We start from the raw sequence: 21379 nt of genomic DNA, 5'->3' as shown, positions 1-21379 counted from the left end.
CCACGGCTGGGAATAAAAACCCCTCCACTGTGCAACCAGAAAGTCATGGCATGTCATGGCAAACAGGAGGCTGTTAGCAAGGTTCTGCTTTCTCATTCCTTGCCATGAGTTGCTTTTGCTTAAAAAAAATTTTAAAATTGCATCAAGTTTGGGATTTTTTTTTAAACAAAATAATTCATGAGAAAGTTTCACCATGGCAACTGGGCCGGAACTTTATTGCCTCTGGTCTGTCGGAGGGATTTTTCTAGGTAGTTACAATTTAACTTACAGATTCTGATCACGTGACTGAAATAAAAGCCTTGATTCCCAAATATTTTCATGTAGCAAGGTATTTCTAATTCTACATATTGGTATATATATATATAAAGATCAAATACGAGGGTTTGAATTTTGTTTAAGCATTCACTTTTTCTAATATTTGGCAAAAGAAAGTGATTTGTGAAGGGGAAGATTACTGCCAAGTTGAAGAGTGGGTTGATTTTATGAATACTTATCAACCCAAAAAGGTTCACAACTTTTAATTTTTTAAAAAAAAAATCAACACACATACAAATGGGCATAAAGTTTGGGCATTTTTCAGTCTCTCGAAGAGCTGGGCATTTACATTCAGAAGCAAGCCAACAATAAGCCAAACATCTCTTGCCACTGGACACAATCCAACCAAGCGCTGATTTGATAGCACACTTCCCACTGAAAAGAAAATTTGACCAGTTTGTGCCTGTTGAACTGAACACTCTTCTTAAAATTCAGAGAGGCGATCACACAAATAACCTTAGTTTCTCTGCTACTTAAGACAGCAATGCTTTATGTAATGCAGTTTTATAATTACACAGTAATTATAAATTGTGTAGTACCAAACTGATGGCAAAATCCATTTTGTTGAAAAGGCCTCAACATTGCAAAAGGAATTATCTTTAAAAAGAAACAAAAAACAGCACAGCATTTATGCCCCAACCTTCTCCACAGGGACAGAGTTAAGTACATCTCATTTGGAGAAAAAAAAGAACACCAAAACACAAAAAATACACAGCATACATACATCAATGACTCATTCTGAAAAAACTGTACCCAAATTTTCTTAAGACTGAAAACAGCACACACACACCTTGTAGTTTTCATAATTCAAGTCTCCACTGATATTTACACGAGAGAAAAGAAACAATGCAAGCAGTAAAGCAATATATTTGACTTTGCAAACTCTGGCTTCTGAAGAAAGGATTCCCAATTTTTATCTAATGCTTTTCTTAAATTAACACAAGACTGAGCTTTACCAAAAGGGCACAGCTGGGAAAAAGGGAGGCCCCTTTCTCACAACTTCATACAGGTTTTAAAAAAGATAAAGCAATTTAATACTCAAGTATTTTCCCTAAAATTATTTAGCATGTGCATAAGTGTTTTCTTTCTTTCTAATTTTATTGATAAATGAGATAGGACACAATATGCCAAGCCTGAACTTTTCCTTTTTTAAAAGATTAGAAAAGGACTTCTAATATCGGATGGGAAAACAACTCTGCGAAATGATTTCCAGAAAACAGCTTAGTATCGCTCGTGAAGTTACATGACATTATAGCCAGAAGGCGTTTCAAGTGCTGCTTTTGCCATGTAAAAACACAAGGACTAAAGCTGTGGCTCAAAAGGAAAAGCCAGACTCTGTGAACTGGACACAAGTGTAGAAGCAGATGAAGTGCAGTGGAGCCCAGTTCAGATGTAAAAGTTTCCCCCTTGCTTAGGCACTGGGGAAGACTGGGAGATCCCAGGGGCTCCCACTAACTCTCTCCCATGCCAGATCTCTCCCCATTCCTTTTATTAACCATGTTTAGTGTGGCACTTGAACCAAGATCAATACTGTAGTCAACTTTAACCAAGGTATGCAAACTAGCTCCTTCACTTAAGTTTCAAACTCTATCTTAAAAGCATTGGGGAGATGGGATTGCTACACACGGCTAAAAAGGAAGAGGGGTTCGTGAGCCCAAAGCGCACTCCCAGTTTCTCCACCATGGTTAAGCAAAACATTTCTTTCGCCTGACCCAGCCAAAGTTAAGCACCACTAAAGAGTCAACGATGCACTTAAGACTCTCCCACTAATAGTGCTTAACCCATTTGGCCGGATTATGCTAGTTATACTATGTACTTGCTTGGGAAAGATAAACTTGTGAACCCAACAAGTCGAGCTCACACAAAGGCTTCACTTAAGCAGGAGAGCTCTTGTGCGAGCAATAACCTCACACAGGGATTTCTGTGGCCACGATTGCAAAAATGAATTGAGGCGTTCTTGCTTGCTCAAGGTGTCTATGTGCTAGAGCTTGGCAGAACTTTTGCTCGGAGTAGGGATCCCTCTGTTTTGACAACCACAGCGATTTGCAGTTAATATGGTAAGTTGCCTGTCACCAATGAAGGACGTGGACCATAATGTCAGTACCGCTAACATCATAAAAAATTTGTATTAATGGCTCAAACCATCAAGTATAGAAGAAAATGCGTATCACACTCATTGTTATACCCACGATCAAAAACCTCTGTTGGCCCTAATCAAGGATTATATGTATTGTGTAGCAAACATTATAAATTCAGTACTGTATTCAAGTTTTAACATTTCAGTAGAAGTTAATGGGGGCGGGAAAGATTTCCTGGACAAAGAGATGCTACAAAAAAATTTATTGGGTAACTAAGAGCAGTTGTGAGCAACTTATCACTCACATTCTAGGATGAATCCTGCTGGTCTTTCTATCGGAAAACTCGACCCCACTCTTGGAAGTTAGAAATAACATGACCCATGATACTTCGCCCCAAGGATTGAGGGGTAATAGTAAGGGACCCAATTCCCTGAAGAAGGTGGACACCCCTGCCGCCCTGGAATGGTGTCATCCAAGTTAGCTGCAAGGCAGTCTACTGAGGGCGTGGTGGTGGAGAGGGTATCACTAATTTAGGTGGGCACAGGTATTCCAGGCCCTGCCTCTTTCTCTCTGCATGCATGGCATTGCAAAGAAACGCGGTGGTCAAGGCTGGAGTGCTGGCAGACAAGGGAAGCCACCAAGTGTTGGCAGGGGGGACAGCAAGAAGCAAGAGGCAGAGACTTAGCAAGATTCACATGGCCCAGCTACTGAGGATCGGGGCCCTAAAGGATGGTTCACCTTTCAACATTAGGCACCCAGTGTTTCCGACTAGATTATTAAAATATGGATACTGTTGAGCGCCGTATCTGTCCTGCGTTTCAGCAGCGTTCACTCTTAGACACAACAGAACTTCAGTCAAGCACCTACATAGCTGGATAGCCCGATATTGGCGGGCAGAAAAGCCCAGACCTTTTGCCAGGGTATTTTTGACATTTGCTTTAGAACAAAGCAAAGAAACCCCTTGCCACTCACATAGACAATAGCTGTGAACGGACCGTACGGAACCAGATCCAACGAATCACTCTTATAGGATATTCTCAGCAAAGTCTTTGCAGCTAGCCCAAAGGTGTGCTACTTGAAGCTTTTCTGAAACAGATTGCGATGCTGATCTGTGAAATTATTACGTCAAAAGATTTTGCTTGGTGAAGACAGCATGTGCCTTTAGGAGGAACAAGAAATAAAAAAAATATCCAAAAAGCATTTTAAGATTTATGGAAAGGATTAGGGTGCTTCATTTTTTAAAAAAGAAAAAGAATGATATCCACAATGCTGGAGTTTTCAAATGGGCAAGGCTGGCCCAGGCTAGATGAGAAGCCCAAACCACCCATCGTCTGATATGGTCCAAAGTAGATCCTTAAAGGTTTGACTCAACCCCCAGCCTTTATTTCTTGAGGATTGGTCTTCAGTCCTGTTCAGTCAGTCAGCAGAAATTGACTGTGCAATTTTCCCCCATGTTGTTTATTTTGTACAGACTATGTACATTCTAGAAGGTTCATTTAGCACTACACTGTCGTACTTTTTATTCCAGCAATTTGAGGGCGTGCAAATTCCACGAAGTCGTCAATAAGAACAGGCCATGCCCCTGGAAGAAAAGAGAGAGAGGGGTGGAATTATTAAGCTTGCAGAATGCCTTATCTGAAGAGTTGGGGACTATAATTTGCCCCCCTAGCTGTTACAAGAAAAAGTCACCAGAAAATATTTAGCATTTTATGTGTTCCAAGCTCTTCACATGCATTGTTACCTTAGAACAGCCCTTCAATTTCAGCCAGTATTTTTATTTTCATCATTTAATAATAATTTTTTAAATCTTAAAATTTTTAATCCTGGGACAGCCACTCTTTGGACACAAACTTTTTAAAAAGTGAGAGCAATTAGTCAGAAAACTTTATACAAGGTTCTATAATATGGAATGCTAAGTTTTTTTCTTGGATATGCTAATTTTGGGGGTTTTTTAAAAAAAAATTTAAAAAGAAAAGAAAGATCAGCATTCATAGAGCCACACACAGCACCCTGCTGCAGAAGGAGATCTTTGGATCAAGCAATGGGCCAGAAGGGTTATATTAAAAAAGCTTCGAAATGTGGGCAGAGTGCCTTTCGCTCCCTGCCAAGCAAGTGTAGCCTTACCCCTGCACAGCACAAAAGAGAAGTTTACAAGGCTTGTTCCCCCCTTGTTTTCTGCACTCCTCTTTATAGAGATGCTCCAAGCCTCTCTATCTGATCCATGAGAGTCTCTCCGAACCACCACCCATTGTGCTACTTTGCTCCTTTCATGGGGTGTTACTTCTGGCTGAATTGTGTTCTGAAAATGCCTCGTTTGCCTGGCCGGAGGGGAGAGCATGTGCAGGAGCTTGCCCACTATATGAAGGTACAGTTCACCTTCATTGTTCCATCTGCATCTACATCTGGTCCCACCCACTACTGCCAAATGGCCCCCGGAAGGAAGGTGGCTAAGAAGGAAAGGCAGCCCTCAAACTGAACAAGACCCCCCACCCCTGCTGTACACAGCTAAGAACTGTCTGTCGCCCCGCCATCTTGGTTTTCCCCTCATGCAGAAACAGGCAGCTCCTCGTTCGCACCCAAGGGACGTGAAGAGAGCAAGTCTGGGAGCTGAGCAAAACATTCAAGGGCAGGCAGAAAGGGAAGTCACACATGGTTGCTACTTCAGCCAATCAGACACGGAGGTGTGGCAGATTCAGTGGTGCGGGGGCCGACCTGGCAACCCAACTGAGCAGCGTAAAAGGAGAAACAACTCAATAGTGGAAACAACAACAGGTGCTCCTTGCTGCGGAGAGGCTGGCTTGCCAGAATTAGATTTGTGGTCACTATGAGGATGGCAATGACTAGAATTGTTGAAGTCCTGGATTCAGCTCGGTATATGCAAGAAATGAGCGGCTTTACTTTTCCAGAAACTGTTTTAATACCCACTGTGCCCCTTATGATATCAGGGATTTCCAGCAAATTGAAAATTATAGTAGGAGGGGAAGCCAACAGGAAAATACGGAAGGTCCAGGGCAAAAGCAGCATCACTTAGGGAGAGAAGCTTCTTGGGGACAGAGCACTCCACACAGGCCAAAGTGCCCCAAGAGGAACAAATAGCAACTTTACCTTCCTCGTCATAATTCGACATATCATCTGCGATCATGGCGCTGAAGTCTAGAAGAAGGTTCCAAGTGTCCTTTGGTATAGATCTTTTATGATGTTCCTGTTTTGAGGGAAATCAGAGTGTGAAAAGCATTAGCTACACATGACAACCCTGGAAGGGCCAGAGGAAAGGCTTTGTCTTAATGGAAGAGCATGCAGAATGTCCCAGCTTCAATCTCCAGCCTTAGGACTGGCTGTGAATCCTGTTCATAGGGAGCTACTGCCAATAAGAACAGACTGGGCTAGTGGCTCAAGATACAAAACCTGCAGCACCACTGCATGTTCACATATGACCTGTGAAGTCAAACACAGCCCATCAACCAGGCCCGTTTTTGCAGCAAAGCCAGTCAGGTGCCTTACACAGCTGCAAGTCCCACAGGCTTTAGAACCATGATGGGTCAGGGGGTAACCCCCAAAATAATTCTGTAAGAGATATCCAAAATAATCCATTTTTAAAAGAATGCCATTTGGGATTTCTGCTTTTGGTTGTCATCCCAACACCCTCTTTCTTCAAGTTTTAAAATCAAACAAGGTTTGGGGGCAAGGAAAGCTGCCGGTTATCTACAAAGTGGATTTGGGTGGTGGGCCGCTAGCTAGCTGACCAATGCCACGTGCGGCAAAGATTGTTGATCTGGGTCCCGTAGGGAAGAGTCAGGCTGCAGAACCTCCCAGAACTGGGCACTTAGTCGTTACTAATGAGGCAATCCATACTTGCGCTTACCAATAAAAATTTGTTCCACAAGTCTAGGAATTTAAATCGTCCATGAAGTACTAAATTCCAGTAGGCGATGGCCATTTCTAAGTCTGCAACATTAAAGAAAACGGGTAATTAAATAAGTAATTGAGGCTTTCCCCCTCCCCGCTTGTCCAGACACACCTGTTCGGGAATTGCACAGTAAAAGTGAGGGTTGCAAAGAACACTCTCTTAGTACAGTAACACTTCAGAGTGTTTTGGGATCTTGGGGTGGGGAATGAGTGGTTCTCCAGATGTGGCTGGGCTCCAATTCCTGTTTGTCCCAGCCAGCCTGGCCAATGGTCAGGGATGATGGAAGTCGTAGTCCAGCCACATTCGGAAGGCCCGAGGCTTCCCAGTCATGATCCTGGGTATCAGCCCTTTCCTCAAGATATTAAAGGCAGGGTGCGGGCAGGAGTTTGCCCATGTTCAATGCGGCATCACCTTCTCCCTCCCTCCCCCTGGACAGCTTTGCACGCTGTGACAAAGATTGCTTCCTAAACTATAAAGGGTAAAGGGACCCCTGACCATTAGGTCCAGTCATGACCGACTCTGGGGTTGCGGCGCTCATCGCGCTTTATTGGCTGAGGGAGCCAACATACAGCTTCCGGGTCATGTGGCCAGCATGACAAAGCCGCTTCTGGCAAACCAGAGCAGCGCATGGAAACGCTGTTTACCTTCCCGCCAGAGCAGTACCTATTTATCTACTTGCACTTTGACGTGCTTTCGAACTGCTAGGTTGGCAGGAGCAGGGACCGAGCAACAGGAGCTCACCCCGTCACGGGGATTCGAACCGCCGACCTTCTGATCGGCAAGTCCTAGGCTCTGTGGTTTAACCCACAGTGCCACCTGCATCCCTCCTAAACTATACCAAGTTTCAAATACAGCTTATTTGTAATAATTCTTACAATTCCCTGTCAATTGAAAATGCTTTTGGAAAAGAGAACTTAGAAGCACTACTGAACGCATGAAACTTATCGGCAGTCCTCCAGTGCCCAAGCATGCCAAAGTATCAGGACACTTTTCCAAGAAGAGATGTTTGCTTAGGGAAGCTTACTGGGGTAATCTCAATGTGTAAACACCACTTTGGAGGCAAGGGGTGTTTTCTCTCATCACGTTCAGCTATAGCCCAATATGGACCCTGACTTGGATCACTCACTTCTGTACAAGGAAATATTGGCATACATACCTAAACCTTTTTGTCCCGGATTCTTTGCGAAGTTGAAGGTAAACTGATAAAAATCCTTAAATCTTCCTGGCTCTTTCAATTCTTGTTCCATTTTTGGAAGCTGGGCCTTTAGTTTTTCTATGCTGTCACATCTGTTGTTGGGTTTATTTATTTGGTTTAAAAAAACAAACACAAAAGTTTATCTGTGCATTAGTTTAGGACCATGTTCTAAATACTTTGTAAAATGGCATTACTAAATAGTTGCTTTAACAAAAAAAAGTGATGTCACGTAAATATAGTCTGATCATTCCTGAAGCTCTCTTTTCTATTAAGCGGTGCTGAAAATACATTATCACCAACACATTTGCGGAACTTTCCTGGGAGGCAGAGGCTGAGGCAACCTCTCCAAGAAATACAAGAAACCCCCTTTGGGCACCAGCTCCTCTTCTGTTCAAATCTATGAATACGATTACAGCGGCAAACACCATCAAAGATGAATCAAGCAAAATACCACAGCTGGGAAGGGGCAACATTTGAAAACAGGCTGTTTAATCTCAACAATCTGGCAGATGGTGAGTTGTTCTTGTGAACAGACAAGGTCTCAAAGAAATGCATTATCAGGAGCGCAAAGAATGCCATGCTCAAATACACCATCTGTGCTCCCTCATACCTCAATCGAACCTTGCATCGACATGCTTATTGGCATTTAGAAGACAAAACTCTGAGCAAATGTATGTATCAGATAGTTTGAATGCCTTGTAGCTGAAGATTTGCATGGAGCATTTTGTTTTAAATTTCAGCATATGGCCCAGACCTATATTTTTACTGAGTTGAAAGTAGCAGTATGTATGATTTCCTAGGAGCTTCATGGGGACTGAGGGAGCTGCCAGGAGCCCTTTGCATGGCATTGAAAGGAGCCAAGAGATGCCACTGCAAAGCTGCACCTGAGGCTGGCACTGGGAAATCAAGTGTGTGTGTGTGTGAAATAAATTGTGTTCATTCATAGAGACACAAATACATAATACACATTCCTCGGCCGGATAAGAGTTTGAATGGCTCTTCCCGAGTTATGTAAGATTCTGCTTCAAGCATGGACAAACCTTTCCATGCACAGAATAGCATGGCCCGCCTACTTTCATAGAGTTGTTGAGCACTTACCCTAGTTCTGTCATCCCATCCATGAATTCCGTTTTTAAAAATTCACATTGCGTCGCAGCTCTGAACTTCCAGGCAATGATCAATACACTAATACTGGCAGGGTCAAGCGCAAGGTCATCACAAAACTGCTGTATGCCATCTATGCCAATTTTATTCTCATCTTGAGGATCTTGGAGTATAAGAGAGAAACAAAATAAAATGAATGGAAGTCTCCGTCTTTTTGAAACCATTTCTAATAAAAGGTATGGCGGCCAAGCACTCGTTCAAGAACCTGTTTCCTAAGGCCATTAAATGCTGTCAGCTGCTACATAGCATTCACTTTTATGCGCTGTTTTAAGTGTGTTCCCTCTGCAAACCTCATCTTACCTGCAATCACAATTGCATTGGAAGGTGGGTCACTTATTCTCATTTCAAGAAAGAGAGCATGACTCAACCCAATGTGCTCCCTGAAGGACTGGATTTTACCTCTGTGAAGAGGAGTTAAAATGCAGTCCAGGACAAAAGATTCTTGGGAGAAGGAAAAGGAAGGCTTTCCTGTGTCTGAGGGTTGATGAGATGGCTTGACAAATGATTGCCTGGGAGGATGAGAACAAACTGGGCAACCCAGATTCTCTGCCAGTAAGTCTAGCAGCATGACGGCAAGAACAAGCATCTGTCTAGCAATCGGAAGGAAGACCCAGGTCCAGATCTACTTTCAGCCATGATGCTCACCTTAAGACCATCTATCAGTCTAACCCACCTCACATGGTTGTTGCAAGGATACAAAGTAGGATGGTGGGGGAATGTTTCCCAACCTGAGCTGCCTAGAGGAAGGGTAGGATAAAAATAGCATAAATAAAGGGTAGCCTTTGTTGTAATGCTTATAGGGCACTGCGTTCTTGGTCTGTTCTGGCCACAGCTGAAACTCAGGTTTCTGGCCTGGATTCCAAATGGAATCTATTGCCAGCAAAACGATGCATTTAACACACCTTTTTAAAAGAAAAAGAAAAACTGCACTATACTTACCTTTATATCTATTATATAGCTGTTCTAACTTCTTTCTGTCCAATGATCCTTTAACATTTTCTCGTATATACAGTTCAGGATTTTGGAAAAAGTTATCTGTTGCAACATCTAGCTTCCAGTCATTCTGAGACAGGCAATTCACTGCGGTCTTTTCGCTGGACTGTGTGAAGATCATAAACTGTCGAACTTTATCTTTCTGTGATGACTTCAGCTTGTTCTAGAAAAGTATCAGAAAACACAAGAACAGTGAGATCTCCCGTGTGCTTACCTGAGGAGGAAAATCCCACTTCAACCTGTAGCTCAAAAGGGCCGCTTTCCTCAAGTGAATGGTACCTGATAGAGAATTAAGGTGGACATACAGAAAGTCTACCTGTAGTGTTCAACTCCTTCTAATTAAGAATTTAATTCCAAGCTCAATGGTGCCCAAAGCTGCTCACAAGTTCAACAAGCAAGCTATGCAACAGAATCAAGGATAAAACATTGTGTGATGGCTCTCCTTTCTACTTGAGACAACCAGCAACTTGGCTCATGGATGTGTCCCGCTCTTTTGTGATAGGGAGGATGTAGCAGCCACAGAAACACTCATGGCAGATCCTTTAAACCAGTGGTTTTCAACCTGTGGGTCGCCTGATGTTGTTGGACTACAACTCCCATAATCCCTGACCACTGGTCATGCTGGCTAGGAATGATGGGAGTTGTAGTCTGACAACATCAGGGGACCCACAGGTTGAGAACCACGGCTCTAAATGTTCCACAGAAAGCACATTACAGGGCTTAGGAGGGGACAGCAGCTGTGACACAAAGAGACACACATGCATCCAAATATGTCAGTTTCCAGGAGAGCGGTTAGAAGGGAAACCTGCACAACAGGTTTCAGCACTAAGCAGACACTACTGGCAGGTTTCCTATAAACTGTTCTCACACCAAATCCCCCAAACTACTGGCTGAACTTGGGGAAGAAGTGTTGTATAAGAGCTATGTGAGGTTGCAATGAAAATGCAAAAATGCAGAAGCATAGATCACAGCCTATACGTTCCCTGAAGCCTTATTGCTAACAGCCTGCCACAATCTTCAGTACTGCAAATTGTTGGTGTATTTGCTCCATTATCACACAACAATTAATTTGGCTTCCTGACTAATGGAGATTCATAGCCAGTAAACAAGGCCATACGATAGCATCATCTGATGGAGAAACTACACCAAACAGTCACATGATAAAGCAAGTGGTTTCAGACATTACGACTGCGATAAGAATCCACATCTATCTATGGTTACCTATTTCCCCCTGGCTTAAGAAGGCAAGTATAAAAGCCACAAATGGTACAAACAGAATATAGTTTCACTGAATTTCTATCCATGTCTCTCAGCTTATACAAAGATGCTATATTACAAGTTTATTTATAGGCATTCCTATTTTAATTGCTTCTGTACATAAAAAAAATTATAGTGTTTCTATCTTGTATTGTTGGTTTATTTGAAGAGATTCTCCCTTGCTTTTTTATCAATAAATATTCAAGGTGGCTAACAAGACAAACGTGCATACAACAAAGTATACAAGTTTAATAAACAAACAAACAAGCTTTGCATCCCAGCCACAGCAAATTTAAACAAAGGAAGTTGCAAAATACAATTCCATAATTCTGTCTACACAAATTTAAAAAATGGCAGGTTGTTTACTTTTTCCCTTTGACAAACATGTGATAAGATAAAGGAGCACAACCTACTTGCTGGCTGTTCAGTGAGGCTGGGAACTCAGCCCTCAACAATGGGCATAAGGCACCTTAGCACAGCTTTAAGGAAGTGACATTTTGGCGTGCTACCTCAACACGCTTAAGGAAACTTCTTGGAGTGGAACTACATATAACAGGTGTGTTGCTGTTAAAAAAAGAAAAAAGAAGGAAGAAAGAACGAAAGAAAGAACCTCCCTGTTAAAGTCTCTCCACTCCACTCCCCACAATAGTGTTCATCAGCACTTAGCCATGTTGTGATGTCACTGTGTTGTGTATTTCCCCATCCCTGTCATTTAAGGGGTGGAGCGCAGGCAGAGAAATGTGTTGCATGCCGACATTATGATGTGGCAGGTTACAAGGGAGAAAGGACAGTGCCGTTTTGAACAGCAACCCCATGTCACTCAGCACTTCAGTACCTGTGAAACACTTTCAATGGAGCTACATTTCTTTAAATATCAGTGAACAATCCCAAAACGCAATATCATGAGCAGCTGTTGAGGACAACAGAGCAGTAATCATCGCCCCCATACTGCGACCAAACTGCTGTTGCTGATGTGCCTATATGGCACTGGGCTGATGCCAGAATGAACTTTTAAGCTCTCTGGTTTTCTTACAATGCTCTGGGAGGCTCTCGCAAGATCTCCAACGGCCCCACAAGATCTTGTAAAAGCCAACCAGAGAGTGGGAATTTTAAAGCTCTCTTCCCTGCTTGAGGGAAAACACCATTTGGCACACTGGCTCCAGAAGGTAAGACTGTTCATGTGCTTTTATGTCTATGCACCAACCCCAGAACATAACCTCTGTGCAAAAGGGGTTCCCCAATTTGGGGGCTGCTACATAGAAAGTTCTTCCCTGGGCTGCCATTCCTCTCAATCCTGAGGGCGGTGAAACTACCAAGAAAAGCCCCTCTGGATGAAGGCAGTGTGTGTGTGTGTGTGTGTGTGTGTGTACACACACACACACACACACACACACACACACACAGTGGTACCTTGGGATGCAAACGGGATCTGTTCCGGAGCCCCATTCGCATCCCGAACGGAACGTAAGACGCGACAACGCGTCTGCGCGTGTCACCACTTCTGCGCATGCGTGACATCATTTTGACCATCTGTGCATGCGCGAGTGGCGAAACCCGGAAGTAACGTACTCTGTCACTTCCGGGCCGCCGCGGAGCGCGACCCAAAAATACTTATCCTGAAGCGTATTTATCCCAAGGTATGACTCTGTGTGTGTGTGTGTGTGTATATATATATATTCTCATTCATATATCTGGGGCCTAATTCACACACTGGCAACCAGTGCAGCTGTTTTAAAATAGGGTTTATATGACATCTAAGAGGAACCCTGGCCAGTAATCTGGTTGCCACATTTTGAACCAGCTAAAGTTTCTAAATTGTTTTCAAGGGCTGCCTGAAGTAAAATGCATTGCAACAGTATAATCCAGAGGTTACCAGAAGGTGCAATAGAGTGGCCAAGTCATCTCTATCCATGAGGGGCAAAACAGTCAGAGTTGGAAAAAGGCACATCTGAGCCTCCAGTGACAGTGTTAGATCCAGGAACACCCCCAAGCTACAGATCTGCACCTTTCAGATGACTGCAATCCCATCAAAAATAGGCCATCTTTCCATCTTCCACACTCAAGAACTCGGAACGCATAACAGCACCTCTATTTTTTCAAGATTCAGCTTCAATTTACTGGCCCACATTTACTGAAGAACACCAACTTATGATAGCAAGAACAAACTTGGAACCTAATTATATATCCAAACATGTCAAGTCCAGATGACATATCCAATCATTTTCTAGTTCTTTAGCCCAACTATTTATAGAGAGAGGAAGGTGTCCCACACCTCTTGAGAAACTTATTACAGTATAAATATGCCTTGCCACAGCTTATATTTAGACTGGATAAGTGCTCCATTGTGTTAGTCTCCTCACAGGAAGTTGGGTGTTGATTTGTCCAAAGGCAATAAATTAGTTTTAAGGAGAAAACATCCTGGGTGTGTGTGCTGTGAGGCCAAAGTTAAATGCACTCAAAGCACCTTGAGTAGTTCAGGAGCCTCGGTACACTCACTGTATTTCCTGAAGAATCTTGCATGGTGTTTTCCTGAAGCCTGTGCAATGTGGCAGAGGGAGCCAGTAGTTAGAAGTTCTCAAACCACTTAACAGGCTAAAGTACCTGAAAGAACCTCAGAAGCCCACTAATCAACTACATTTATGTAAACTAAATTACCGTGGCTACAATTTTCAAGCGACTTACTATGGAACAATCCCATTAACTTGAAAAATTTTTGAAAAATAATTTTACCTAGAAAATCATTTTATAAAATCTATTCCTCTTCTGCTTGCCTTTTAGTAAGGATTTCTAATGGCAAAAAAAATAAAAACATGGTAGGGAAACTGAAGCCTTTCAGCATGATGTTTAAAATCTAACCTAAAAGATAAATACGGATGACTGCACCTTGCAACCCTATTCTAACAAACAGATCTGAAGCTGCCCTGTGATCCTCGGATGAACGGCAGTATTTAAATTTAATAAATAATAGCAGCAACAACAACAACCTGGAAGTAAGAGCTACCAATCTAAATGAGACAGACTCCTAAAGTAAGTGTGCATATGATTGTCATCTTAAAATGCTTTCCCCATGAAATAAGAGGGGATTACATCTGAATAAATATGGTTGAAACGGTTTCCTTGCCTCATAAGCAAGAAAAAATGTGTAACACAGAGGAACATAAATGAAATATGCATTCACAAGCAGTCTTGTGGCATTTTAAAGACTAACAGATTTCTATGGTCTTAAGCTTTTGTGAACTGGATCTCATTCCAACAGATGCATAAAAGATTACTCAGCAGTTACCTGAGATTATTCCTCAGATATATATAGTATATAGTATGTATCCAATGTTGTCCTTCCATTCATGGAAAGCTTTTTGATTCAGTAAAGCTTTCTGTGAATGAAAGAGGTAAGAAGGCATTTGGGGGAGAATCCCCCCTTCCCTGTGCTGCCTCTGCATATCCCGCTCCTCTAAATAGCATGAACACTGGCACAGGGGGACTGCAAAGAACAGAAGGACAGCATGGGATGCAATCATTCACATTCACACACACACACATCAAAAAGTCATGATATCCAAGTGACAGCATAGCAACAGGTTTGCAAACTGTTCACAACAGCAGTCAGTGGTGGTACTATTCAATATCTTTCGAGGTGCACTATGCTAATTTAACATCTGGAGTGGGAAGAAAAGCTGTAGTCCAGTCAAGCTTAAATCAACCTGAACCAAATTTGCTCATAAACTGTAGTGCATCAATTTCAAACCGGAGCCTCACTTTGGAGTCTTCTGTTGAAATGTGGCGATTTTGAGGTGAGCAATAGATTCTCTCCCCTACCTTCTGAACACTTCCATTTTTCAGTATCGTTTTTCCCTTCTGTCTCTATTTTCCCCTTTTTTGGGCATCTACCTGTTTCTTTGACGTGAATAACAAAAAGGCATTAATGAGAGGTGATGGCACATTCACATCGCAGGATGAGCAAGCAAGCAAGCAACCAAGCCCCTAAGGGGAATTACTGGCGCTAGGTCCTGCAATAGCACCACCTGACACAATACAGGAACAGAGTTGGCATCTGGGTTCATAGCAGGGCTCAGCCCCTTTGTCTGAGCTTCTATCAGGCGGCCAGTTGTTGCAAGTGAGCAACCGCTGGGTTATGGAGCTGTCCATTGGCAAAATGGGCCTTTCCATAGGTCATTTATGTCACTCTGAAGCAGTTTTTGGCTGGGGGCCGCAGAGGGCAACATGCACATTTCCTCCACTTTCTCTTCCAGGTCCTGTCCTGTAGTGAGCGGCAACTCCTGGGCACCAGCCTCATGACGTGCTGCAGATTTAACAATGCCTGCCAGAAGGCAGAGCTGGAGGACAAAGTGCCAGGATGCCACCCCTGCTGCCAGTTAAGGACAACCACCATGCAGCTGCTGCTGCTGCCCACGGACGCTTTCGCAGGGTTTAAAGCTGTCTTTTGAGGTGCCACGAGGCACTTGGGGGAGCTTCTGCTGAAACCAGGCTAACCCCAGCTAACCCCCTCTGGAGTACCCGCCTGCTTGCATGCACACGTGCGCACACACACACCGCAACAAAAGAGGGGTCTGCACAAAACGCAACTGCAAGCAGAGATAGGTGCAGCATGCAAAGAGAGCAAGGGGGAGAGAGATGCTTCCCCCAGGTTGGAGAGAGAGATAGAGGGGAAAGGAAAAAGGAAAAAACGAAACAAGGAAGAGGAGGCCCAGGCACCCAAGATCAAGCAGCACCCAAATGCCCAGGGGGTTTTCTCCCCCTACCAGTCACCCCACCAGTCCTCCAAGGTGTTGTTTTTTTTGGGGGGGGGGGAGGAGAGAAAAAATAACCCCAAACCTCCCTGACACATCATATACAGAAACCCCTGAAGCCCAGCCACACGCAAACCCTTTGGAGCCCCTCCATACACCCCCAAATCCCCCCACCTCAGCTCCCTGAGGGGGGTGGGAAGTGGATTTCCACACAAGGGCCGACCCCAGCCCCTATATCTCAAAGCCCCCCCCCCTCAGCATAGGCGGCTTGTGGGAAGTGGGTGAGGGCCGGGCTGCTTCTCACCGGCGCCGAGGCCGCCCCCCCAACCCCTGCACCCCCGACTCTCTCCCTCTCCCCCCCCCCCACCCCCGACTAGGCCCCGCGTTGCCAGGCGATGGCGGCGCTTCCTCCCTCCGCCCGCTCTCCCTCCCCGCCGGGGCCGAAGGGCCTCACCATGGTGGGGGCTGCGCGCGGGCCTCTCTCCCCTCCCGGGCCGGCTGAGGCGGACACTGAGGAGGCGGGAGGAGGGTCGGTGGCGGCGGCGGCGGCTCCCGGGGCTCCTCCTCGCGGGCCCTGCCTTCCGCCGCCGACCCGCTCATGCGCACTGCGGCGGGGCCGCCCCGGGCCGAGACCGACCGGCGTGAGGAGAGCGAGAACGGCGCCCGGCCGGCCGGGGATCCGGCGAGGCGAGGCGCGCGGGGGGGGCAATAGGCCGTGGGGGCTTCTTCTCCTCACGCGCGAGGAAGCCTCTGAGGGAGGCTCTTTTTGGGGGGGCAAGAGACCATGACACCCCCCCACACACACATACATTTAGGGGCCTGAAATAAGATGGGCGGAGATTGGGGTCTCCCGGCGTGACCTATGGGGGGAAAAAGCAAAGGGAGGCCTGATGGAGCTGCTCGCCCCTCTTCCTTCATGAGAATCGGGGGAGAGCATTTTCAAAATGATCGAAAGTAAACCCCCACGAAAGCTTGCTCCCCATAATGGCCTCTTTTGGGGGGTATTTTTACCTGTGATTCCCCCCCCCCAAAAAAAAGTTCAACAACTTTAGGGGGCAATCTCCCACGCCCCCCCCCCCAAAATGGGGGAGCCAACCCGAGCATTCAAATTAAAATGTATAATCTGTGCACATGGTTAAAGATTTGAAGAGAGAACAATTTTTTTTGGGGGGGGGAGGGAGGAAGGGAAAAAAATTAGGATAAAAGAATATACTGTTATGCATAACTAATAGGAGGACGATTTTGATGTATGTTATAGTTAGATTTTCGACTTAATGGTTTTTTTGTAAGTTATTCGATGTCCCTGGAGGAAAGTGTGATTATAAAGAATAATTTTTAAAAAAGATCCCCCCCCCAAAAGAAGCAGCATTGGCTGCCTCCCCCCTTAACAAAAATCCTATCTTCGCCTGTGCAAAAACCCCAAGGCAATTTGAGTTGTGCCTCTTATCACAGGGATTCTTTATGGGGAGGGGGGAAGGAGAGATTTGGTCCTCTTCCCCCCCTCCTTTGGACGGGCCACACCTGAGATGGAGACCCCCTAAGGGGCAAAGGTGAGCAGGGTCACTCCTTCACACCCCTCTTCCGGCTAATGATGCCTTCCCTGACATGTGAATGAGGATCATGATCCTGTAGAGCAGGGGTCAGCAACCTTTTTCAGTCGTGGGCCGGTCCACCGTCCCTTAAATAACCCAGAGATGCATTTTAAATAAAAGGACATATTCTACTCATGTAAATACATGCTGATTCCCGGACCATCCGCAGGCCGGATTGAGAAAGTGATTGGGCCGCATCCGGCCTCTGGGCCTTAGGTTGCCTACCCCTCTGCTGTAGGGAGCAATGAGACAATTGGGCTTTAATGAGGTGGTTTACAAGGAAAAGGAAGAAAACTGGTATCCTTGTGTATATGCTTGTATGTGCACACCTGTTTGGTGTGGCCGAAATGGGATTTTTATAAACACCAGAGAGCCAGCGTGGTGAAATAGGAGGAGACACAGGAGAGCTTTGGACTTTGGCTCAGGAGATCAAGGATCAAATCCCTGCTTAGCCATGAAACTCACTAGGTGGTATTGGGCTATAGTTGCATATGCCCCACCTAACCCACATTACAGGGTCATTGTGGAGAGAAAATGGGGTGACCCCAATATACCCCCACCCCACAATTCCCAAGGTTGGGATAGATCTGTGATGGCAGTGATCACAGCAGATTCTGGTTTGATGGGAGTGAAAACACCTATATTGTGTGAAGAAAGCAGTGGGGGGGAGGAATGTCCCATGGGGAAGAGAGTACTGGGGGGAAATCTCACCTTCCTCTCCCTCCAGATTGACTAAAATTGCAATTGCCTTTCACGCACAAACTCCAGTGGGCAGAGAGAAGGGGATTGGGTAAACAACAGATTCACACAGTTCACTGTGACTGACCACCTACTGGGAAAGAGACCTTCTCCATAGTGGCGCCTGCCCTGTGGAACGCCCTCCCAGCAGACGTCAAGGCAATAAGCAACTATTTTACTTTTAAAAGACAACTGAAGGTGGCCCTGTTTAGGGAAGTTTTAAATGTTTGATGCTGTATTGTTTTTAATATTCGGTTGGAAGCCGCCCAGAGTGGCTGGGGAAACCCAGCCAGATGGGCGGGATATAAATAATAAATTATTATTATTATTATTATTATTATCATCATCATCATCACCATCATCATCCTTGAAGTTGTAGGTTGCTCGCAATGCTATAACCTCCCAACATTTGCAAAATGATGTATGCTGTTGTTTGGTGTCCCCTGAGACCCTTTCCAATTCTCTTTATTTGATGATCTTTCAAAAATACATGTATATTATGTTGGGGTGATAATTCCTGAATCCAACTATCTGGATTAGTGCCCTGTTTTTCCTGGCAGGTCCAGCTCTTCCCACCTCTTGCATCCATCTCCTTTTGCTCAAGAGTGCAATATAGGAGCTCCAAAGCAAGAGAAAAGAATTATTTATACATACTCCCAACTTTGTCTCCCAACTCCTCCAAGGTGTTTCAGGCAATGCAGTTCAAAGCCTCTATTTCCCCCCAAATAGTGGCCAAGCTTTCAAAAACAATCACAAATGTTAATTCTAACAAAGGTGATACCCTGTATTTTGGAATGTGTTTTCTTTTCCTATGAACCAACATGGCTATTTGCATATTTTCATATTTCCCAAAAATACATTTCACAAAAGCGAGGGAGGGGGAAAGATGCAGGACTGGCCAGGCAACTAGGAAAGGGAAATAGTTTCTACTCTGGAGGCATCATGCAACCCAATCCTTTGCAGTTTTCAATGAGCTTAGGCCAGATTGTATTTAACAACTCACCATCTTGCAACTAGGAATTTCACACAGGTGACTGATGGGCCTATCCATATATATATATTTATAAACCTGCTAAGGGGCTAGCACCTTGCACTTCCGTATTGGTTGTAAGTGAGATTTCTCCAGCTATGCAGCCAGCATGGAGAGATGCTACTGCAGCTTTTTAAACAAGGCACACCTAACGCTACACATGATCAGGCAATAAGTCTGGATTAATGCCCTATTTTTCCTGGCAAGTCCTGCTTGTGACACAATGTGGATTGTGTCAGCTACTGGGGAGCCTGAAGGATCTTGGCTTGGATGTGTGTGGTTCCTGGTACCTCTATGACTCAATAAACAAGAACAATTAGTGCAGAACCTACTACTGTACTTAATCAGACTTCATTGAAGCTTTCGCTGATCTTGCCAGTCCCCTGCCTGGCATTACTGTAAATTGTCATTTCCGATAAACTACGCAGCACGCAAAATTGTTTTGTTTGTTTTTTGATCTGATTTATCCTTCCAACGCACAGTCTCCAATGTGTTGAGAAAGCAGACAAAGGTAACTGGAACTCAGGGTTGTGCTATGAAATTGATTGGGAATAGATTTGGGTAGAAGCCAAATAAAGTACTTCTTCCCACAACGTGCAATTAATTTGCGGAATGCACCCACTGGCCTGGAAAAGGCATGAGACAAATTCACGCATGATAGTTCTGTCAGTGGCTATTAGCCACAACAGCAATATAGAAGTGACAAGTGCGGAGGCAATACGCAGCTGGGTACCACTTGCCAAAGAGGGGCAGCAGAAAATACTGCTAACCTTCAAGCCCTGCTTCTGAGTTTCACTGGTTCACCGATTCATCATACGGCAAATCTACGATTGCAGCTTTAGTTGATGGATAATTAAATTGTTCAAAGCTTACAAACCTACAAAACAATGTAGGAAAAGGCTGATGCAATTTTTCTCTTCCTGTTTACACCTAATAGTATGATGACTTTGAAGTGGCAATTAGTTTACGGCACACATATCAGGGTTTTTAGGTTACAGGTCAAGGGTGTCCCAGTTGTGTTGCCTGAATCTCTGACCCAATTCTTCCCAAGTGCTTCAAGGCATTGCTACCTAATTATCCTTCAGGTGTAAACAGAGGCAGTGGCCCGTTCACACTAACACAGGGCTGGGGAATCTTTGGTCCTCCAGCTGTAGCTGAACAACTCCCATCACCCCTGATCATTGGCTATAAGGGTTGGTCCTGGTAGTAACCAGAGTCTGGCCACATCTGGAGGGCCATAGATTCCCACCTGTGCTGAACATGTTTGGCATGATGAGAATAAATTATGTTACCATCCCACACTCCCCTCTCTTACTCCCACATTGCCACGAGACCTATGGAAGCATTCACTTCCATTTTTGATTTAAGCACAGCTTGTTGGACAGTCAGCCCAACAAATTGTGATCAATCTTAACTATGGTTTGTTGTGGGGTGCTATCTACGCTCCACATGTGATTGGTGGATTAAGGGGCTCCATGTGGGCCTTCTTAGCAGCTGCTCCCAGACTGTGGAACTCCCTCCCTAAAGAAGCTAGATTGGCTCACTGCTCCTCTTTACGCCAGTGGGGGAAGACTTTTTGTTTGTTGCAACAGGCTTTTGGGAATTGACTGCTTTTAATGAAAGGGCTAGTGTCATGCTGCTTCTATTGTAATTATTTGTATGGTTTTAACAGACACTATCAACTATCTTTCTATTTATCATCACCATCTTCTCATTTTTATATGCAAGCTGCCTTGAGTCCCAACGGGAAAAGATTGAGTATAAATAAATACAGAATCATAATAATGTGCTAAGAGATTCAAACAAGGAAAGACTCCTTGGAAGAGCTCTTATTTTAGTACATATGTTGATCCAACTGTGAGGAGGATATGGCAGCTCACAGAGCCCCTTCTATGCATTTTTCAATGCACTGGAGAAGCATCAGAACCCCTTTTGATACAGGCCAACTTCAACCAATGTCTTTCTACTTGCATTTTCTAAACACTGAGTTTAGAAAAGAAACTGAATAGTGCAACTGTAAGCTGGAGCAACTTTTACAATTATTATTATTATTATTATTATTATTATTATTATTATTATTATTATATACCCCACCCATCTGGCTGGGTTTCCCGGGTGGCTTACAGAGTATATAAAACATAATAAAGCATCAAACATTAAAAACTTCCCAATTCAGGGCTGCCTTCAGAAGGAGTGGAGCATTCTAAGTGCACTTTGGAACTGATGGAACACACTTGGCCAACTGTCCAAAATGAAACTTTCCTGCAACAGAAGTTTTGTACAAACTAGCCTAGCTAAATTAAACTGCATTTACATGGAACACATTCAGCTGTGCAAACAGTGAAGAGACTGCACTTTTACT

The 21379-nt window shown here is 44.4% G+C and overlaps 1 protein-coding gene across 1 annotated transcript; it reads right to left on the bottom strand.

The window, feature by feature from the left end:
- Positions 1-186: 186 nt before the first annotated feature.
- Positions 187-16272, bottom strand: DCUN1D1 (defective in cullin neddylation 1 domain containing 1). Its single transcript, XM_081912885.1, is given in 9 exon segments — positions 187-3975; positions 5499-5595; positions 6256-6338; positions 7457-7587; positions 8594-8762; positions 9599-9815; positions 16112-16133; positions 16135-16188; positions 16190-16272. Coding segments are annotated over 9 exon segments (921 nt in total). The 5' UTR covers positions 16258-16272; the 3' UTR covers positions 187-3895.
- Positions 16273-21379: the final 5107 nt, after the last annotated feature.

Source organism: Podarcis melisellensis (assembly GCF_964234715.1).
Source record: "Podarcis melisellensis genome assembly, chromosome: 5".
Classification (NCBI taxonomy): Eukaryota; Metazoa; Chordata; class Lepidosauria; order Squamata; family Lacertidae; genus Podarcis; species Podarcis melisellensis.
Note: the sequence above shows the minus strand (reverse complement) of the source record. Positions and strands in the feature narration are given on the sequence as shown.